The sequence below is a fragment of the Lithobates pipiens genome, unplaced genomic scaffold, assembly GCF_037356315.1.
Source record: "Lithobates pipiens isolate NorthernLeopardFrog02 unplaced genomic scaffold, aLitPip1_a1.2 Scaffold_23, whole genome shotgun sequence".
Lineage (NCBI taxonomy): Eukaryota > Metazoa > Chordata > Amphibia > Anura > Ranidae > Lithobates > Lithobates pipiens.
In genome coordinates this window covers 276,544,876-276,567,979 of record NW_027507785.1, presented here as the reverse complement: position 1 = coordinate 276,567,979, position 23,104 = coordinate 276,544,876, and the positions used below count along the sequence as shown (strand labels likewise).

Sequence of the window (23,104 nt, the reverse complement as noted above, 5' to 3'; positions counted from 1 at the left end):
AGAACAGCCTTAATTCTTCAAGTCATAGATTCAACAAGGTGTTGGAAACATTCCTCAGGGATTTTGGTCCATATTGACATGATAGCATCATGCAAATCTCCCATTCCACCACATCCCAAAGGTGCTCTATTGGACTGAGATCTGGTGACTGTGGAGGCCATTGGAGTACAGAGACCTCATTTTCGTGTTCAAGAAACCAGTGGTGAGATGATTTGAGCTTTGTGACATGGTGCATTATCCTGCTGGAAGGAGCCATCAGAATATGGGGACACTGTAGTCATTAAAGGGATGGACATGATCAGCAACAATACTCAGGTAGGCCGTAGCGTTTAAATGATGCTCAATTGGTACTAAGGGGCCCAAAGTGTGCCAAGAAAATATCCCCCACGCCATTACACCACCAGCCTGAACCGTTGATACAAGGCAGGATGGATCCATGCTTTCATGTTGTTTATGCCAAATTTTGACCCTACCATCTGAATATCACAGCTGAAATTGAGACATCAGACCAGGCAACGTTTTTCTAATCTTCTACTGTCTAGTTTTGGGGAACCTGTGTAAATTGTAGCCTGTTTCCTTTTATTAGCTGAGAGGAGTGGCACCTGGTGTGGCCTCCTGCTGCTGTAGCTCATCTGCTTCAAGGTTCAATGTGTTGTGCATTCAGAGATGGTATTCTGCATACCTTGGTTATAACGAGTGGTTATTTGAGTTACTGTTGCCTTTCTATCTCATCTCAAACCAGTCTGCCCATTCTCCTCTGATCTCAGGGTATTTTTGTCCACACAACTGCCGCTCACTGGATATTTTCCCTTTTTCAGACCATTCTCTGCAAACCCTAGAGATGGGTATGTGTGAAAATCCCAGTAGATCGGCAGTTTTTGAAATACTTAAACCAGCCCATCTGGTGCCAACAACCATGCCACGTTCAGTCACTTATATCGCCTTTCTTCCCCATTCTGATGTTCGGTTTGAACTTCAGCAAGTCATCTTTGCCACATCTAGATGCCTAAATGCATTCAGTTGCTGCCATGTGATTAGCTAAATAGCAATTTGTGTAACCAAGCAATTAAACATGTGTACTTAATAAAGGTTCTGGTGAGTGTATATACACACGAGGGTTCTTCAAAACGGTTCTGCACTTTTTTTAAACTTTATTAAAAATAAAAAAGTGCGTAAAGTTTTTAAAGAGCCCTCGTATTTAAGTTATTAAAAATGACTCCATATGCGACCATTTGTTTCTGTTCACTGTTTTTATATCCTGATATTTAATACTTACTTTCAGTAAGATGATCTTAGATGTGGACTGTGGTGGTATATAAATACGAGTCCAGCACTAGCTATCCAACATTAGTACAGCGATCTCCCCTGCTGTGCCATTGTGGTCCGCCAGAACACGCCAGTCAGCCATTGGCTGAGAGCGCTGATCAGAAGCGGATTCGCAGACCTTTTTCGGTTATGACCATTCAACAGAAGCCGGCCGACTCCAGTACACATGGGCCGAATGTCAGCCGGTTTCTATTGAACCGGGCGATGCCGCCCAACATTCAGCCAGTGTGCGCTAGGCTTTACTGTACCCTTACATAGACTTCAGATTACTAACAAACTACAGGCCCCATCATCACACTCCTTTAAATACACAAGATTATTTAATTAAAGCATTGAATGCATTGGCACTTTGTTCATATATACAAACATTGCCTTCATTTGGTTTACACACAAAACAAAACCGCACATTTAGGGCTTGCAAAGACTCCATTTTCAAGAACAATGTCAAGGTCCAGACCTTGGCCTGAGTGGTCAGTAAAAGAAGGTGAAATTTCTAGATTAGAACCAACATCCTCCTTGGGCTATAAGGGGCAGAAGGCACAATTTCCAAGTTGAGATGTATATCAAGGTCACAGTTATCAAGGTAGTTTAAAGAGGAGTTCCAGCCTCAGGAAGAAAAAAAAAAAATTATAAAAGTCAGCAGGTACAAATACTGTAGCTGCTGACTTTTAATATAAAAGGACACTTACCTGCCTAGATATTCCACAATGTCGGCACCCCAAGCCGATCTGTCCATCAGCTCCGGGTGGAGGCCCAGGCATCTTCACTAAGGGAAACAGGAAGTGAAGCCTTGCAATTTCCTACAAGCGGAGCTTCCCCTTTTGGGTGGAGCTCCGCTTTAAGTTCTCAATTCAAAATAACTTAATTTAAATTACGGTTTAACCTGAACAGATCTGGCCATTTTTTTTTTTATTTAATAGATTATAGAAAAAAAATAATAATTATTAGTTAGAAAAAGCTCAAACATCCCAGACAGCTGAAAAATGTATAAATTAAAGAAAAGCCTTTTATATCCAGGGGACTTCAATATATCCCACCTTTGGCCATACTGCTGTCCTGAAATGGTTAAGCTGAAACAGAATAAAGGCCCATTTACACCCGCAAAAATGAATGTGTGTTCCATTACCCCATAGTAAAAAAATTGTCCAGTCCCATCTCCGCCATGCAGTGCATTTTGAACAATAAGTCCATTAACCACTTCAGCCCCGGAAGGATTTACCTACTTCCAGACCAGGCCATTTTTTGCGACACAGCACTGCGTCGCTTTAACTGACAATTGCGCGGTCTTGCGACGCTGTACCCAGACAAAATTGCTGTCTTTTTTTCCCCAGAAATAGAGCTTTCTTTTGGTGGCATTTAATAACCTCTGCGTTTTTTTTTTTTTTTATGCTCTAAACAAAAAAAGAGCGACAATTTGAAACCAAAAAAAAAAAAAGTTTTACTTTCTGCTATAAAAAAAAAATAATAATAATATGTATTCATCAGTTTAGGTTTAGGCCGATATGTATTCTGCTAAATATTGTTGGTAAAAAAGAAAAAAAAAATATCCCAATAAGCATATATGGATTGGTTTGCACAAGAAGTTATCACGTCTACAAAATAGGGGATAGATTTATGGCATTATTTTTATACTAGTAATGGCGGTGATCAGTGATTTTTTGCGGGACTGCGACATTATGGCGGATAGATCTGACACCAAACTGATATTTTTGACACTTTTTTGGGAACCAGTGACATTATTACAGTAATGTGTTAAAAATATGCTAAACATATGCATGGTTATTGTACTGACACTGGCAGGGAAGGGGTTAACACCAGGGGCAATCAAGGCTTTAAAAGGGGATGTAAAGCTTTGTTTTTTATTTTCTAAATAGGTTCCTTTAAGCTAGTGCATTGTTGGTTTTTTTTCTTTGTCTGAATTTCTCACTTCCTGTTTCTCCTCAGTAAACTTCACACCATCCTCCGAGCGGTGTTTAGTCAGCCAGAACAGCTTACTGAGGAGAAACAGAAAGTGAGAAATTCAGACAAAGGGCAAAGAAAAAAACTTTTAGCAGGGAAATCGAAGGAAAAGGTAAGTGAACCAACAATGAATGAATGAATGAATGAATGAAATACTTGTATAGCGCACAATGCGAACTGAATCGCCTCTAGCTTAAAAGGAACCCATTTAGAAATTAAAAAACAAACCTTTACAACCCCTTTAAATGTGTTCCCTGCAGGTGCGTTTTAACTGTATGGAGGATGGGCTGCCTGGGGAAACTTGCAGAAAGACAGGATCTGTGTGATCTCCCCTGTCACAACGGAGATTTGCCTTGTTTACACAAGCAGATCCCCTTGCTGTCACTGCGGGGAACCATCACGGATGGCCGGGGGACATGGAGTCCACCCGACGCACTGATTGGCTCCCCCCGCTGGCCAATGGGAGTGCGCCCACAAAAGCGAGTTCTCGAGCCGACGTGCAGCTACAGCGATTTGCGGGAACGAGCCAACCTGCCGCAGTATAATGACATTGGCTGGTCGGCAAGAGGTTAATAAGGTCCATTTTTCACTGCAATTTAGTGCATTGGAAGGCCCATTGAAGTCAAGAGGAATGCATTAAAAACACATGAATCATGCATTTGGATGCATTTGCAACAGGACGAACACGTTTTGGTCAATGGCCGTTAACTGTATCCGCTTCAAATCTTTAAAACAAAAAAACGCATTGGAAACACATATCAAAGCCTGTTGATAATGCGTCAAAAGACACACAAAAAAAAAAACGCACCTCTACGCACTCGCATAGATGTACTGTAAATGGGCCTCAAAGGTTTCTTTTCATTGTGACACTTTACACATGTGATCTTACACACAGGACGGTTACCATTAAATACAGCCGCTTCCAAATGTCAAAACAGTTGGCAGCTACAGTAAGCGACTTCAAGTCTCGCACAAGTCCTCTGCCGGTTAGCAGGGAGAAAAAAATGTCAGATTTTACAATCGCATGACATGAAAAAAATCCTCTCAGTGGCGGGCAGCTTTGCAAATCTTGTCGTACACCTCTGGGAACGCGTTCTTGCAGTTTAGTTTGTCCCGCAGTTTGTGGTACAGCGATCCATCAAACATTCCCCAGAATTCCTCACGGCTCATATAACAGTCTGCGTACAGCATCTGAAAGCTGCGGGGAGAAAGAACATTCTAAGAGGAAGGCAGAGAAAGAAGAAGATCAACGTTTCATTTAAAGCCAAATTCCCCCCAGGCAGGGCCACAGGCCGGATTTACACTTCAAGCTGTAAACATACAGAGAGGGGAAAAAGTATTTTAATACCCTGCCGATTCTGTACATTTGCCCGTTGACAAAGAAATGATCAGTCTAGAATTTTAATGGTAGGTTTATTTTAACGAGAGACAGAACAACAACAAAAATATCCAGAAAAAATTATTTTAATGAGTGAAGTAAGTATTTGACCCCTTCGCAAAACATAACTTAGTACTTGGTGGAAAAACTCTTGTTGGCAATCACAGAGGTCAGATGTTTCTTGTATTTGGCCACCAGGTTTGAACACATCTCAGGTGGGATTTTGTCCCACTCCTCTTTGCAGATCCTCTCCAAGTCATTAAGGTTTTGAGGCTGACATTTGGTAACTCGAACCTTCAGCTCCCTCCACATATTTTCTATGGGATTATGGTCTGGGGACTGGCTAAGCCACTCCAGGACCTTAATGTGCTTCTTCTTGAGCCACTCCCTCGTTGCCTTGGACATGTGTTTTGGGTCATTGTCATTCTGGAATACCCATCCACGACCCATTTTTAATGCCCTGGTTGAGGGAAGGAGGTTCTCACCCAAGATTTGATGCTACATGGCCCCGTCCATCGTCCCTTGATGCGGTGAAGTTGTCCTGTCCCCTTAGCAGAAAAACACCCCCAAAGCATAATGTTTCCACCTCCATGTTTGATGGTGGGGATGATGTTCTTGGGATCATAGGCCACATTCCTCCCCCTCCTCACACAGCGAGTTGAGTTGATGCCAAAAACGCGCAATTTTGGTCTCATCTGACCACAACAATTTCACCGAGTTCCCCTCTGAAACATTCAGATGTTCAATAGCGAACTTCAGAAAGGCCTGTGCATGCGATTTCTTGAGCAGAGGGACCTTGCAGGCGCTGCAGGATTTCAGTCCTTCGCGGCATAGAGTGTTACCAATTGTTTTCTTGGCGACTATGGTCCGAACTGCCTTGAGATCATTAACAAGATTCTCCCGTGTAGTTCTGGGCCGATTCCTCACCATTCTCATGATCATTGAAATTCCACGAGGTGAAATCTTGCATGGAGCCCCAGACCGAGGGAGATTAACAGCTATTTTGTGTTTCATTGTGTTCTATTTGCAAATATTCGCACCAACTGTTGTCATCCTCTTACCAAGCTGCTTGCTGATGGTCTTGTAGCGGATTCCAGCCTTGTGTAGGTCTACAATCTAGTCCCCGACATCCTTAGACAGCTCTTTGGTCTTGGCCATGGTGGAGAGATTGGAATCTGATTGACTCCTTCTGTGGACAGGTGTTTTTTATACTGGTAACAAGCTGAGATTAGGAGCATTCCCTTTGAGAGAGTGCTCCTAATCTCAGCGCGTTACTTGTAATAGAAGACACCTGGGAGCCAGAAATCTTGCTGATTGATAGGGGATCAAATACTTATTTCACTCATTAAAATGGAAATAAATGTATAACTTTTTTGAAATGTGTTTTTCTGGATATTTTTGTTGTTATTCTGTCTCTCACTGTTAAAATAAACCTACCATTACAATTATCGACTGATCGTTTGTCAGTGGGCAAACGTACAAAATCAGCAGGGGATCAAAAACTTCCCCCCCCCCCTCACCGTACACGCATCTTCCTCTGCTTTAAAAAAAATAAATAAATAAATGTAAAAAAATAATAAAAAATAAAATAAAAGCCCCCCCAGGCAATGGTACTTGCCTTCAATCCAGAGCTGTCCCCCAAACCACCACTTCTTCACCATTAAATGTTCTCAGTCTTCCAGGTTGAATAACCGTCACTCACCCTGGAAAACCATCAAAAGACTGGCCACCACCAGAAGAAGGCCATAGTGGACTCAACGAGGTTGATTTACTGAAAGCGGAGAGAAATCTGGTGCAGCTCTGTATAGAAACCAATCAGCTTCCAGTTTTTTGTCAAAGCCTAATTGAACAAGCTGAAGTTAGAAGCTGATTGGCTACCATGCAGAGCTGCACCAGAGTTTGGACTCCAGTTTTAGTAAATCAACCCCAGTGCGTCATATGTCTGGTCTGACCAAAAGAAATCAAAATATGGCAAATATATATATATTTTTTTTTTTTTTAAGAACAGAGTTGGAATTTAATGCATGTTATGTGTTGATGTATGTTTGCTTGTGTCATATTGTATATTGCATATATACACACAATACATTTCATGATCTTAACGCCTGCAGAAACTGGACAATTAGCTTACCCATGAACATCTCGGACAAACTTCTCTAAGTGGCGCATAGAGGCTTTGGCATCAAAGTGTTTTGTCTGTGGTTCCCCATATGCTCCAATATCTACATACAACTCTGCCTCATTGCCCTTGGGATGCACCATGCCAGGATGGCTGGGTAGGATGAAAGGGCAAAGCCAAAGTGGGTACACCTGCAAAAAATAAGACAATACTGTAAAGGTGTCCGACACAATGGGAAAGCTGCAGAGAACCTACATATATGCCGATGCACAGGAGTGGAAAGCCACAAGATACCCACAACATTTTTTTTATGAGAATTTTGTCAATGTACTTTTATTTTTTTTTGTTTAGTGTTGTTAGTGATGTTGTCGACCCTTTTAGGGCTCATTCACACCATTGTGATGCGTTCGCGTGCATCATGTTGTGAGTCAACCTATGTTGTGTTAAGACAGCACACACCATTTCTAGCAGCACAAATCTATGCAAAGACACCCTAGTGCACCGTCAGCAAGGTGCGCTGGGGTTCCATTCACAATGAATAGTCTTCTTTATACACACACCTTGATCTCATTATGGAAAGCCTCAATGGACTTCTGTAGACATTTCATTGGTACGAGCATGTCCTGCACCACGTGATGCTGCTCATACAGCTTCCGGATAGTTTCTCCCTGTGTGAGCTTCAACAAGGAAATTTTTGGTGGAACCATCCAGCCAAACAGGTAACGGAACACTGGGTGATTACCAAAAGGAATAATGTCCTACAATCAGAAAAGAAGAATTTTACTGGCAAATGAAAAGTCATCTAAGGAAACAGGAGAGTCTCCAAGAGCAATACAGCAAGAAAAACATTAAAAACAGAAGGCTAGGACAATTGGCTATTTTTTTATTTCTGTGTCCGCTCAATGTTTCTTCCTCATTTCTTACATTGTTAGGATGACAATGTTTTTACCAGAGAAAACATATACCTTTGCTCAGATCCCAATAGCTTGTACATGTATTTGATCTATCAGGTGCTAAACGGGTGTGACCACATATTAACCGCTTAAGGACCGCCTCCTGCACATATACGTCGGCAAAATGGCACGGCTGGGCACAAGCACGTACCTGTACGTTGCTCTTTAAGTGCCCAACCGTGGGTCCTGAGCTCCGTGACCATGGCCGCAGGACCAGCAGACCCGATCGCCGCTGGTGTCCCGCGATCGGGTCACAGAGCTGAAGAACGAGGAGAGCTCTGTGTAAACAAACCTCTCCCCGTGCTTCCTACTGAGCCTGTCACCGATTGTCTTTCCCTATAACAGGGAACAGACAATCAGTGACATCAGACGCTGAGCCACGCCCCCCTACAGTTAAAAAAAAAAAAAAAAAACACACACAAACACTTAACCCCTCCCTGCCCCCTAGTGATTAACTCTTTCACTGCCAGTGTCATTTACACAGGAATCAGTGCATTTAAATAGCACCGATTGCTGTATAAATGACAATGGTCCCAAAAATGTCCGATGTGTCCTCCATAATGTCGCAGTCACAATAAAAAAAAAAAAAGAAAAAGAAAAAATAAAAATAAAAAAAATAATAAAAAAATAAATAAAAAAAATCGCTGATCGCCACCATTGCTAGTAAAAAATAAAAAGAAAAAAATATATATTAATAAAAATGCTATAAAACTATCCCCTATTTTGTAAACGCTATAACTTTTGCGCAAACCAATCAATAATTGCTTATTGCGATTTGTTTTTACCAAAAATATGTAGAAGAATACGTATCGGCCTAAAGTGAGGGAAAAAATGTTTTTTATATATATTTTTGGGAGATATTTATTATAACAAAAAGTAAAAAATAATGTGTTTTTTTTTAATTGTCGCTCTATTTTTGTTTATAGCGAAAAAAAAAAAAAGGGGGGGGGGGTGATCAAATACCACCAAAAGAAAGCTCTATTTGTGGGAAAATAAATTTTTGTTTGGGAGCCACGTCGCACGATTGCGCAATTGTCAGTTAAAGCGACGCAGTGCCAAATCGCAAAAAGTGGTCTGGTCTTAAGCCAGCAAAATGGTCCGGTCTGAAAGTGGTTAAGGAGAGTAAAAAAACAATACAAAAAACTCATACTATTACTAGCTCGTCCGTATCTATAGAACTATTCACTCTTTAGTCATACCACTGTCAGCTCTTCTATACTATACCACCATTGGCACTTCCATACACATTCTACTATTGTGAAACGCACCTGAAGCTCCCAGAAAATGCTCCGTGTGTGTCTGTGATAGTAATGTCTTAGGGGTATGTACTCTGTTCCACTTTGGTTATTCTTTAGGAAAGATTCCACATGTCGGAAGAACCAGGGTTTCCAATAGTTTCCGATTCTATTCACCTTTTAATGAAAAAAAAAAAACAAATTTCTGTAAATCACACAGGGAACAAAAAAAGTTCAATCTCAATGATGATACAATGAAGAAACAGACTATGAAAATAATGTGACAAATCAGATGGTCACTTACCTGGCCTAGCTCAGCATCATCGGTCAGGACCCCAGTCATAATGACGGCCTCATTTTCAGAGTAAACCAAGCCTTCCACAAAGTAGTTCTCTTTCTTCTGTGACTCTCTTGAAAACTTCTCACAGATCTTCTCCAGGCCCCTCACTGGCGTATAATGCAGCTTCACATACTTTTTATATGGGACGATCTTTATCTCAGCAGCTACCAAGAATCCCAGAGTCCCACAAGACCATGGCACGGCATAGAAGAGATCAGAGTTCTCAGTCTGAAAGAAAAACCATACAGAGCATAATGAAATTAGAATTGGGTGTTCCAGATTAGGTGCCAATGATTAGACCCTTCTTAGGGAGTATGCAGGTGAAACCTGTCTTATTTAAACCTCAGATATTTAGGATCTGGTCTTCTTTTGGCAACAACATGTGTGGTGTCACCATGCCAAGATCAAAAGAGCTCTCTAAGGCAGGGGTAGGCAACATCAGCCCTCCAGCTGTGGTGAAACTACAAGTCCCATGAGATATTGCAAGACCCCCAACAATCACAGGCATGACTCCTAGAGGCATAGGCATGATGGGATTGGTAGTTTCACCACAGCTGGAGGGCCGAGGTTGCCTAGCCTTGCTCTAAGCCCTTCATAAAAGTGCATGCATCTACAAATCACAAAGAAACTGCACCGGTGTGCTAGGGAAAGGCCTTTTGCTGTCCAAAAAGAACATTAGAGGAAACTACCGTTTGCCATTGAACAAATAAACAAAGATTAGGCCTTGTGAAACAATGAGCCCATCAATCAAAGACAGAGTTGTTTAGTGTATCTTAGCTGTGGGCAAGTTGTGATCTATACTAAAATATGAATGTTTACTATTTTTACTCCTCTTTGGAACAACCATAACCTCCCAGATCTTCAGAAAGTAATGCACATTATCTTTTGGAAAGCTCAGGATATTATATGACTGTTAGTTTTACATAGGCTTTAGGCTGGGTTCACACTGCTGCGATGCAGGAACGCTGCAAATCCACTGCGGGTTCCCGCATCACATGTCTCCTGGCGGCAGTTCACACTGCCCTATGCGAACTGCTGGGAGTGTTAGTGAAAAGTTAATGACACCTCCAAATCAGTTCGCATATCGCAGTGCGATCTGCAAACTCGGACAGGAATCGGATCGCATGGGTGTAAACCAAAAAAAGGGTCCTGTACGAGTTTGGGCCAGATGCGATGCGAATTCAGCCATACTATCTGTATGGCTGAAATCGCATCGCACAGAGATCGCATGTGATTTGCACTGCAGTGCGAATCACATCCGATCTCGTACATCGCAGCAGTGTGAACCTAGCCTTAATCTGAAGTCCTTTCAAAACCTTAGAAACTATCGAAATTTGTGTAATCGCCTCCTTTTTCCTTTTTATGATTCCTGTGCTCAGACTGGAATTAGGATAGTAACCCTTAATTACTGACCTTTTCACCACCCCTGTGCCTAATTATCATTGAAGGGAATATGCTCTATATTGCTAATATTGATGTAATTACAGATGTCTATATTGTTGCTGAACACAGACAAAGGCCACATATAGTATATGTTCCCATGTTTGCCATTTTCCTTTTTCTTATCAACATGTTTTTGTATTTTTTTCGGTTTTGCTAGTTTTGGTATTTGAAGGCAGTGGGTGGATAGGGGAAAATGTTGTTTTTTGTCTGTAAACCATAAAAACTGTGTAATAAACATTTACTGAATTTAAAAAAAACAGAATTGTTTGGCCACAGTAACAGTAGACAGGTTTGGCGCAAACCAAAGACAGCATCTCAGGAGAAGACCTTCATAGCAACTGTGAAGAATGGTGGTGGGAACATTATGGTGTGGGGCTGCTAGCCTAGGCAGCTTGCAGTCATTGAGTGAGCTTTACATGATCTCTCAAAATAAAAATTATTAAAAAGAACTCTAGCAAATCCATCTATTCTAAATTTGATTGAATAAAAGATTAAGATGGTAAATCTTTCTTGTGGTCTTCATAATGTATATCCCCTTTATCTGTAATATATAGTGTATACATTCATCCAATCCACATCCAGTACAGATATGTTAAAGTGGATGGAAACCCACTCTCATCCTTGCTAAACTACTGCCATAGTGGTTATCTATAAAGGATACATGCAGGAGGCATGTATATCCTATCTGTCAAATGTCTCCCCTCTGAGACCCGAAAAACTGCAGATTCTGTGGGTGGGTCTGTTGTCTGGAGCTCAGTGGGTGGAGTCGTGATGTCAGTAGACTTCCCGCCCATCTCTACACTCCCCTTGTCAACATGCATTTCTCCTGTGTATTTCTTATACTGAACTTCTGCAACGATCACTAACATACAGTCAAAACCCATAAAAGTCACCACATGACTTCAGCATGCCCAATCATGCTGAGGTGTGGAGCACCCAATCCTGGGAGAGCTGGAGAAGAAAGGAGGAGGGGGATCTGAAGTACACAGAATGCCTCTCCAAGGCTCCTGCATGAGATATGTAAATCACCTGTCACTCACAGCAAGGGGCAAGAACTGACTTATATCTCACTGAAAGAAAAAAAAAAAAAAAAAAAAAGGAGGACAGCTCAGAGCTGGATTAACTCTTTGCGGCAAGACTGGGCACAGATGACATGCAATCTTATACTGTACAAGGTGCAAGCCTTAATTTAAAAAAAAATAAAAAAAAATAAAAAAAAAAAAAATTGGGTTTATATCCACATTAAATATAAAATAAACACTTTTGAATGGAATAGTAGCAAACAAAGGATTTGCCTTACTGGTGTACAACGGACAAGGCTTCCGTCAGCTAAGACAAGCTCATATGCCAAGCAGATGTGTTGGAAAAGCCCATAGTTATGTGATGAAGACTCTATTCCAGTTCCCATAATAAGACCACCTAAAAAAAAACAGAAGTTATCGTTTCAGAATCTGCCAGGGTCAATTCATCTAAAAAAAAACCAAATATTCCATAATGCTTCCAACAGAATTGTGCAACCATGTCAATGTGTTTGGAGGATTTTTTTTTTTACCAGATCTGTTATGACTGCCGAGATGTTGACAAAATAAAAAAGAAAAATGTACAATTTAAGCAAATAAGCTTTTTTCCCAGTGGTTGGCAACCTTTTGTGCCGAAAAATGTTTTCAAAGAAATGGAGCGTGCCGATTTTATAAAACAAAAAAATTTAAACTTCGCACTCTCAATCGCGAAAAGGATTTTTTTTAAAGTGAATGATAGTGAGAAATTAACATCCGGCACTCTCACGCCTCAGATCATCCCCAATTCTTGCACCTCCACACTTCAGATTACTGCCCCTCCCTGCACATCTGCTCCACTGCCGTGTCCTCCTTGCTCTTCTGTCTCACTACAGAACCACCTTCTTATCTGTCCTAACACTGAACCCATCTGCTCATCTACTGCACCACTGTAACCCACTTTCTCATCTGCCCCACCAATGTAACCCGCTCTCTCATCTGCCCCACCAATGTAATCCGCTCTCTCATCTGCCCCACCAATGTACCTCCTGCACATCTGTCTCACCTCTGTACCCCCTGCTCTCCTGCACCACCACTGTAACCCCTGCTCATCTGTCCCACCAAAACACCTCCTTTCACATCTGCCCCACTGCTCTACCCCCCCGCTTTTCTGCCCCAACACTGAACCCCCTTCTCATTTCTTCCACCACTGTGCTTCCTTGCACATCTGTCCTACCTCTGAACCCCTCCTGTTCATTTTCCCCACTGCTGTACCCTCTTCTCATCTATAATATGCATGATATGCAGAGGTGGTGAAAGGAAGCAGAGATGAGACACATTTACCTATCCTGGCACATTCATCCTGCTGATCCACCTCTCGTGTTCAGCCCACGTGCTTGTATGGGATGTATGGGATGTATGGGATGCAGGGGATGTATGGGATGCATGGGATGCATGGGATGTATGGGATGCATGGGATGTATGGGATGCATGGGATGCCACATACAAGCATCTAAAATGGGTGTGCAATGATGAGCTCAGGTCAGGGGTATTTTCTGAAAACAGTGGGCCTGTGTGCAGGATCATAAGTGCAGCTGAGAAAGTGCGCCGCAGCAAAAGTTGGGTGTGATTTTCATTGCTCTGAATACTGGCTGTGGCACAGAGTGCCGGGGTTCAGTAGTAAGTGACACAAAGGTTCAGGAATCATTTCAACAAAGTCCCCAGAAGCTCAACAAAAACTCCACAAACTGTCACCTGATTGTGGTTTTCTCAATCACAGTGAAATCCCTTCTTTCTGAGATTGGTAGTGGCAACCAAGCGAGTCATCTTCCTCCAGATGGTGGACGGGGCCAGCAGGACTGTGATTGGCTTTAACAGTGTCCAATGACAGTCCACCTCCTCCTGGAAACAGGGACTGCCCCCCCCCCCCCCCTCAGCAGAACTGCACCCAATCTCTTCCCCATTACAAAAGCCGACGATCACAGCTACAGCAAAGTTAGAGAACCAAACAATGTTTCCTAGCTTTTACAATGTGTGGGGGGCTCAGTGCCTCCCCCTCAGTGCGGCGTGAGGAATTCTGAAATTGGAATGCATTAGTGTCTCACTGACACTTCCCTGCACTGCTCTGCTGATGGGGAGGGAGTCGGGTGCCGGGAACAGAGGTTTCGAGTGCCACTTGCACTACCCCTGAACTATATTGTCAAAACTATTGGGACACCTGCATATGAGAACTTTAATGTCATCCCAGTCTTAATCTGTAGGGTTCAATATTGAGTTGGCCTGCCCTTTGCAGCTATAACAGCTTCAACTCTTCTGGGAAGGCTGTTCACAAGGTTTAGGAGTGTATAGAAATATTTGACCATTCTACCGAAAGCACATTTGTGAGGTCAGGCACTGATGTTGGATGAGAAGTCTCTGTTCTAATTTATCCCAAAATGTGTTCTATCAGTTTGAGATCAGGACTCTGTGCAGGCCAGTCAAGATTTTCTACCCCAAGCTTGCTTAGCTATGTCTTTACAGACCTTGGCTTTGTGCACTGGTCCAAATCATTTGGTGGAGAGGGATTATGGTGTGGGGTTGTTTTTCAGGGGTTGGCCTTGGCCCATTAGTTCCAGTGATGGGAACTCTTAAAGGTGTCAGAATACCAAGACATTTTGGATAATTTCATGCTCCCAACTTTGTGGGAACAGTTTGGGGATGGCCCTTTCCTGTTCCAACATGACTGCACACCAGTGCACAAAGCAAGGTCCATAAAGATATGGATGAGCGAGTTTGGGGTGGAGGAACTTGACTGGCCTGGACAGGATCCTGACCTCAACCCAATAGAACACCTTTCGGATGAATCAGAGTGGGGCCTTCTTGTCTAACATCAGTGCCTGACCTCACAAATGCGTTTCTGGAAGAATGGTCAAACATTCCCATAGACACACTCCTAAACCTTGTGGACAGCCTTCCCAGAAGAGTTGAAGCTGTTATAGCTGCAAACGGTGGGCCAACTCCATATTGAACCCTACGGACTAAAGACGCTATTAAAGTTCATGTGCCCCAATACGTTTGACAATATAGTGTATCTTGAAGTTTTCAGCTTGGAGGCAGTCTATAGCAAATGTGCGCATTCATTGAAACCGGAATATGTGAACAGTCTGGTCATCCTGTAGATCTCAAACATTCCATACAGCTGGACCCCCTTCCCCTGCTTCCCACAACTAACGTAGTATGTGCTGTGCCCCTGGAGAAAAAATTGTTAATTTAGTGTGTCGTGTTGTGTGTGCAGTGTGTGCCATTTTTTAAAAATCCAGCTTGCGTGTGTGTTTGAGTATGTCAGGACATGTCTGATCATTGGAGGAGAGCAGGCTAAGTTCCCAGCACAGACCAAAAAAAACTGACCATGGTGCGTTCTCCTGCTTAGTGTGGTCAGTTTTTATTAAGAAAGCAGAGGGACTAGGACAGTGATGGCGAACCTCAGCACCCCAGATGTTTTGGAACTACATTTCCCATGATGCTCAACTACACTGCAGAGTGCATGAGCATCATGGGAAATGTAGTTCCAAAACATCTGGGGTGCCAAGGTTCGCCATCACTGGACTAGGAGGAACACAAGGAAATTCGCACAAAGGAAGCAATACAAAGAGAACAGGATCGTTTCTCGCACAAGTACATGGTACAGCGGGCACACAGGCACATATCAGGAATATGACATGTTGTGTTTACTTATTCTTTAAATGTCTTTAAATGTAACACATTGACAATGCAACACACATTGTAATTAGTGTCCTTTACGTCACATACTCATAATTTCATATGTTTGCTGCCTTGCAGGTATAACTTGGGGAAAAAGGGGTCAAAAACGCACATATTGCGTTACAATAAATTTAGGCACAATGCAATAAAAATAAAAAATAAAACAAAAAATAAAACCAACACACAACACACTTGCATGTTCATAACTCGCAAATGCATTTTTAAATGTATCTTTGTGAACCAACTCTTTAAACGGTAATTCATCACATGACTTTGCACCACCTAAAGTACATGACAAGTAAGGCACTAAACAGATTGACCAGAATAAAATAAAAACTGTTTTTACCAACAGTCAAGTCATCAAGTTCTGGCAGTACAGGAAGGGTCCAGCCAATAGAATTAAGCAAGGCAGTCACCTGACCCATGTTCACTAATGGTTCCACGCGAACAACCTACAGAGAAGACACGATGAGAAGGCACAGATAGTTCACTCAAGGGTAACTACAAACAATGCAAAATACAGAGAACAAATATGCAATGCAACCAGCCGTAGTACATCAGTGGCTGCTTTTTAGTTTCTTTGGAAGCATACTTTGTAGCTCCTTGTTGTAGGGATTTGCTCTCACTTCCTGTAGTGTCTCTGGGACAGGAAGTTAAAGTGGTTGTAAACCCTCCCCCACAACTTTGTCCCATGTAAATCAGCATAAAAAACCCAAATGAACACCTCTTGTAGATATCTCCTTACTTGCTTAGTATTGTTGTAATCCTTTCTGTTCTTTAGAATGAAGTCAATGAGCATGCCCAGATCTCCCCCTGATTTACGGTACACTCTCTATGTCTTATCTATCTATTATAATGGACTAGATGAAAAGAAGCATCAGAGTGGGAGAGTTTACTTCCTCTGACAGTAAAAAAAATAAAAATTACAGTTTTTTTTTCTCTCTTTAAACATAATTCTTTATTGAGATTGAATATAATAAAAAGCTGTCACCAGCAATTAAATACAACAACAAAAATACCCATTTAAGGACCACATCTTTTACTGACATTTGTTTGTTTACAAGTTTAAATTAGTGTTTTCTCGCTGGAAAATTACTTTGAACCCCAAAGCATTAAATTTTTTTAGTAGAAACCCTAGAGAATGAAATGGCGGTTGTTGCAATATTTTATGTCACACTGTATTTGCACAGCCGTGTTTCAAACGCAATTTCTTTGGAAAAATTACACTTTCATGAATTAAAAAAGATAGCAAAACAGTAAGGTTAGCCCAATTGTTTTGTATAATATGAAAGATGATGTTACAACAAGTAAAAAGATACCAAACAGGTTATGCTTCAAAACTGTGCATGCTCGTGGAATGGCAAACTATGGTACTTGTTTAGAGTTACAGAGGAGGTCTAGTGCTAGAATTATTGCTCTCGTTCTGCGCTTTCATTTTTTTTTTTTTTAACCACTTCAGCCCCGGACCAATAAACACCTTAAAGCGGAGGTCCACCCTAAAGTGGACCTTCCGCTCATCGGAACCCTCCCCCCCTCCGGTGCCACAATCGGCACCTTTCAGGGGGGAGGGGGGTGCAGTTACCTGGATAATCCCAGGTAACTGCACCCACTTCCGGGATAGCTCTCTGCGGAAAGGGGCGTAACTTACGCCCCTTTCCGCAAGTGCCCGCCCCTTCCCGCAAGTGCCCCGCTGCCTGCTGGGAAACACACAGATCCCAGAGGCAGCAGGGAGCGTCCTTATTGTGCAGCGCGATTCGCGCATGCGCAGTAGGGAACCGGGAAATGAAGCCGAAAGGCTCCATTTCCTGATTCCCATACCCAAGATGGCGGCGGCAGGACCCGACAGGCGACCTAGAGATCGGCTTCGGGTGCCGACATCGCGGGCGCGCTGGACAGGTAAGTGTCACTATTTTAAAAGTCAGCAGCTGCAGCAGTATTTGTAGCTGCTGGCTTTTAAAAAAAAAAAAAAAAAAAAAAAAAACGCAGAGTCCCGGTGGACTCCCGCTTTAAGGACCAGAGGTCTTTTTCCAATTTCGCACTGCGCTGCTTTAACTGGTAATTGCGCGGTCATGCAATATTGCACCCAAACGAAATTTGCGTCCTTTTCTTCCCACAAATAGAGCTTTCTTTTGATGGTATTTGATTGCCTCTGCGATTTTTATTTTTTGCGATATAAATGGAAAAAGAGCGAAAATTTTGAAAAAAAAAGATATTTTCTTCTTTTTGTTATAAGAAAAATCGAATAAACTAAATTTTAGTCATACATTGAGGGCAAAATTTATTCAGCCACATGTCTTTAGTAAAAAAAAGTCAATAAGCGTATTTTTTTGGTTTGCGCAAAAGTTATAGCGTCTACAAACTAGAGTACATTTTCTGGAATTTACACAGCTTTTAATTTATGACTGCCTATCTCATTTCTTGAGGTGCTAAAATGGCAGGGCAGTACAAACCCCTCCAAATGACCCCATTTTGGAAAGTAGACACCCCAAGGAAATTGCTGATGGGTATGTTGAGCCCATTGAATATTTTTTTTTTTTTGTCCTAAGGGATTGAATAATGACAAAAAAAAATAAAAAATTTTACAAAAAGTTGTCACTAAATGATATATTGCTCACACATGCCATGGGCATATGTGAAATGACACCCCAAAATACATTCTGCTGCTTCTCCTGAGTACGGGGATACCACATATGTGGGACTTTTTGGGAGCCTAGTCGCGTACGGGACCCCGAAATCCAAGCACCGCCTTCAGGATTTCTAAGGGCATACATTTTTTTATTTTACTCCTCACTACCTATCACTACCTATCACAGTTTTGAAGGCCATAAAATGCCAAGATGGCACAAACCCCCCCCAAATGACCCCATTTTGGAAAGTAGACACCCCAAGCTATTTGCTGAGGGCCATGTTGAGACCATTGAATATTTTTTTTTTGTCCCAAGGGATTGAATAATGACAAAAAATAAAAATTTTTTTTTTGTTTTTTTTACAAAAAGTTGTCACTAAATGATATATTGCTCACACATGCCATGGTTATATGTGGAATTGCACCCCAAAATATATTCCGCTACTTCTCCCGAGTATGGGGATACCACATGTATGGGACTTTTTGGGAGTCTAGTCGTGCACGGCACCCCGAAAACCAATCACCACCTTCAGGATTTCTAAGGGTGTAAATTTTTGATTTTACTCCTCACTACCTATCACAGTTTCGAAGGCCATAAAATGCCAAAATAGCACAAAACCCCCCAAAATGACCCCATTTTGGAAAGTAGACACCCCAAGCTATTTACTGAGAGGCATGTTGAGTCCATGGAATATTTTATATTTTGCCACAAGTTGCGGGAATATTACAAACTTTTTTTTTTTTGCACAAAGTTGTCACTAAATGATATATTGCTCACACATGCTAAGGGCATAAGTCAAATTACACCCCAAAATAAATTCTGCTGCTTCTCCCGAGTACGGGGATACCACATGTGGGGGACTTTTTGGGAGCCTAGCCACGTACGGGCCCCCGAAAACCAAGCACTGCCTTCCGGATTTAAATATAAAATGCTACCAAAAAACCTGTTAGCGATGGCAGGGATCAGGCCTGACTCTGCGATCGCTGCAGTTATGTGTTTAGTGTTTTGTAAGTGACAGTGATCGATCGATACTGCACTTGGGTGGGCTGGGCAGAGGGGCAAAACGCAGGTGCTAGCAGGTATCTGAGCTGATCCCGCTACCAATGCGTTTTTTTGGAACCCTGAACTGCTGGGGATGCTAGTATAGATCTGATCAGATCAGATATTGATCTGTTCAGATTCTATACCACTACGGGAGGTTTATGCTTTGCGTGTGGGTGTTAGCGGTACTGGCACTAACCTAGCGCTGCCTGGGGCGACGCAGACCATGACCCTAAAACCTAATTGATATCACCCGCCGGGTGATCAGGGGGTTAAACCTTTATTGGGTAATAAATGGTGGGTGCCCTGATGCTATAAAAAACAAACTTACCAGAGTCACCCGTAACACTTATACGGTGATCAGTGGTGAAAGGGTTAACTAGGGGCAATCAGGGGGTTCAAATTTTTATTAGGTAGTATATGGGGGTCCCTGGCGCTATATAAAAACCTGACGGGGAACCTAAATAACTAACTGGCTAACCAGCGTCACCAGTGACACTTATACTGTAATCGCTGGGGCAATTGGGTAGTATATGGGGGTACCTAGTGCTATAAAAACCTGGCGGTGAACCAAAAAAAAAAAACTAGCTACCCAGCGACAGTAGCGACACTAATGCAGCGATCAGAAAAATGATCGCTTAGTGACACTGGCAAAAGGGGGTGAAAGGGTTAACTCTAGGGGCAATCAGGGGGTTAAATCTTTATTGGGGGGTGATAGGGGGCTACCCTGGACCTAACACTAACTGTCCTGACAGTTTTTACTGTCACAACTGACACTGAATGCATTGATCAGTAAAGAAATGATCAATGCAATCAGTGACACTGTGACTGGGGGGGGGGGGGGGGGGTTTGTGTGCCTGTGTGTACCTACATGTCAGTGTAGTGTTGGTGCACACTTACTTTGTGTCTTCTCCTCGTAGTCCGGTCAAAAAGACCGCCCAGAGGAGAATGACATCACTTCCTCCTTCCTGTGTAAACAATACACAGTGGGAGGAAGCTTCTCATTGGCCAGGAGCGATCCAGAGGGGGTGGCCGAAAACCAACGGCCATCCCCTCATCACGGAACGCTCCCGGAGGAAAACGGACCGTCGTATCCAGCGGGAGGGGGTCCGATTGGACCCCCCACCCGCTGGAAGGCAGGCACGTACAGCTACGTGATTGTGCCTGCCTGTGCCATTGTGATGACGTACAATGGCAATACGGCGGTCCTTAAGTGGTTAAGGACAGTGTAAAAATAATAAGTTTTGATCACTTTTATTTCAATTACAAGGAATGTAAACAGCCCTTGTTATAGAAATAAGCATGACAGGTCCTCTTTATTGCGAGATCTGGGGGCAGATGTTTCGGAACTACATTTCCCATGACGCTAACCTACACTGCAGAGTGCATGAGCATCATGGGAAATGTAGTTCCAAAACATCTGGAGCGCCAAGGTTCGCCATCACCGATCTAGGGGATGGGAAAAGCAGTTTTACTTACCCAATCCTCTGCTCTCCTGGTAGACAGTGCTCCCCTATGCTCCAGCAGTGGACTGCTTCTTGGTCCTCTCACGTTCACTGCAGGAATTTTGTCCCTGCCTTGGTCTTGATGACAGAGGCTTTCCAACTGCCTGAGCACATGGGAAGAAGAGGCTGTGGGGACTGGTCTTGCAGCATTGCGGGGCCTACGGGAGTGGAGGATCAGGTAAGTAAAACTGCTTTTTTACAGTCCCCTAGACTTAAAGCAAGCATTTAACCCTTACACCGCAGGGGCAGACACACTGCATGGGAGGATTTTTACTTTTTCCAGAGTTCGGCTTTAACATTGCAGTTCACCAAAAAAAAAAAAAAATGCTGTTTGCCAGATCCAAAACGCGAGTATGAATATTTGTACTCCGAACAAAAGAGTTTTTAAAACCAAGTAGAGGCGTGCACCCCCATTAGTGCATTGTACCTGTCTCTTTGTGTCCACCTCTAAGATATCCATAAGGTTGATCATGATATTCTTGTGAGTGTTCTTGTACTTCCCCACCCTCAGTGATACGGTCAGCCAACCCGGCCTCCCCGTACACATGAACTTCTTAGCTCCATCGGCTTTCCACTGACGGACCTGGAAAAACAACAGGAACAAACCAAGTCACTACTACTGAACAATTGTTAAATGCAGAAATGTACATATGATGTACTGTCTAGATTGAAAAGTTTTTTTTTTGTTTTGTTTTTTATTCTAAGTGTAAAAAGAGCCTTGTGTTGCCAAAAAGTATGCACCAGGTGAGAGGAAGGGTTGTTACTATTGCGATTAGAAAACATTCATGTGCATGTCCGATCAGTAACTAAACTTTTCCTTTATCCCTTGTTCACATTGAAGCAATTTGTCATATGGTTTGACAGGTCAAAACGCACAACAATTCGCAGCCTATTGCCGGCAAGGGCACCTTTCCAACAGGTGCGACGTTGATTTTGCGGCTCCGCACTGAACTGCAAAAGCAGTTCCTGCACTACTTTTAGCGACTTTAATAGACATCTGTGCATGAAGCCGCATAGATGTCTTTTAAGTCAGACCCGAAGTCGCACTAAAATGCAGCTTCCAAATCATGCGATTTGAAATAAATTCACACCATTTCAAAGTCGCGCTCTAAGTGAATAAGGGCTTAAAGTACTACTAAAGGCAAAACTTTTTGTTTTGTTTTGCATATAGTAGAAAGAGATTAGAATACCGGTCGGGTTTTTACTGCTGTCTTTGCCCTAAATCCCCCCTCTCTATTTGTCCGGTTTATCACTGGGGGTGAAAGTGAAAGAAAATTCCAAAAGGTTTGGGTTCCCAGAAGAACAGGAATAGAGGAGAAATTGTTCCATGGGGACACTAGTTTTGGTGACAAGCAGGGATTCTCTCACTTCTCTTCTCACTTCCTGTTGTGACTATGGAGCAGGAAGTGAAGGTAAATTTCCCTAGTAGGGCACAGATGGCAAAAAACAGGCCAATTTTCAGCTTTCAGAGAAGTCACACTTTGAATGACAATTGCGCTTTCTTGCAACACTGCACCTAAATTACATTTTTATCATGTTTGAGACAGATAGAGCTTTCTCTGGTGATAAAAAAAAAACAATGGTGATTTAAGTATGTTTTGCTAAACCAAAAAAAAAAAAAAAAAAAAAAAAAGACTGAAAACGTTGGAATATTTTTTCTTTGTTTCTATTATAAAAAATGTGTAAATATGAGGCTGCACTGATGGGCAATTGTGAGCCTGCACTGATGGGCACTGATGATCAGTAAGTTTGTTGACACAGCTGATCACATGATAAAGGGCTGCTGTGATTGTCCCTTTACCACAATCTGTGATCAGCTATGCCCAAAGGACAAAGTGATCACAGAACGTACCAGGTGCACATGGGAGGCGTGGTTCTGGGAAGACGTTCATGGACACCCTCACGGAACAACAAAGCTGGGCTGTAGCCATCTTTCGGCCATAGAGGTTCTGAAGTGGTTAAAGGCCCTGCAAGTACAGACAAATACCTGCTGATCTGTCAGAAACGCTACAAGTCTAGGTTCACACACATGGACACACAAGTTCCTACATGCATAGGCACCCATTGGCTCCTACTACCGTCAATCAAATCCAGTGAAAGGGAGTCGGGGGCGGGGCTGAGTCCTGGTGTCTGTGTCAATGGACGCAGGAGCAGGACTTGGGAGCGCGCCCGCACTAGTGTCCTCATAGAATGCGGCTCTCCGTGGAGGGCACCCGAAGAGGAGCGCCGCTAGGGCTCCCCAGAAAAGGAGGATCGGGGCCGCTCTGTGCAAAACCCTTGCAGAGAGCAGGTAAGTATAACATGTTTGGTAAAAAAATAAAAATAAACCCACAAACCTTTACCACTTTAATGACCTTTTCCCTGCGTTTCCCACAGGTACAGCAGCCCATTCAAATGAATGCTCTGCTGTGCCTGCCCAAACGCAAATGGACCCCAAAAGAG

The 23,104-nt window shown here is 42.7% G+C and overlaps 1 protein-coding gene across 1 annotated transcript in view; it reads right to left on the bottom strand.

Moving 5' to 3' along the window:
• Positions 1 to 1,627: 1,627 nt before the first annotated feature.
• The window catches only part of DHCR24 (24-dehydrocholesterol reductase), a 34,686-nt gene continuing 13,209 nt past the window's right edge, over positions 1,628 to 23,104 (bottom strand). Inside the window, exons 3-10 of the mRNA XM_077453258.1 lie at positions 21,090 to 21,245; positions 15,836 to 15,941; positions 12,054 to 12,172; positions 9,275 to 9,538; positions 9,004 to 9,147; positions 7,343 to 7,540; positions 6,795 to 6,973; positions 1,628 to 4,483 (exon numbers count right to left, since the gene is read on the bottom strand). Coding sequence (XP_077309384.1) covers positions 4,330 to 4,483; positions 6,795 to 6,973; positions 7,343 to 7,540; positions 9,004 to 9,147; positions 9,275 to 9,538; positions 12,054 to 12,172; positions 15,836 to 15,941; positions 21,090 to 21,245 — 1,320 coding nt within the window. The 3' untranslated portion in view covers positions 1,628 to 4,329. The remainder of the gene's footprint in view (positions 4,484 to 6,794; positions 6,974 to 7,342; positions 7,541 to 9,003; positions 9,148 to 9,274; positions 9,539 to 12,053; positions 12,173 to 15,835; positions 15,942 to 21,089; positions 21,246 to 23,104) is intronic.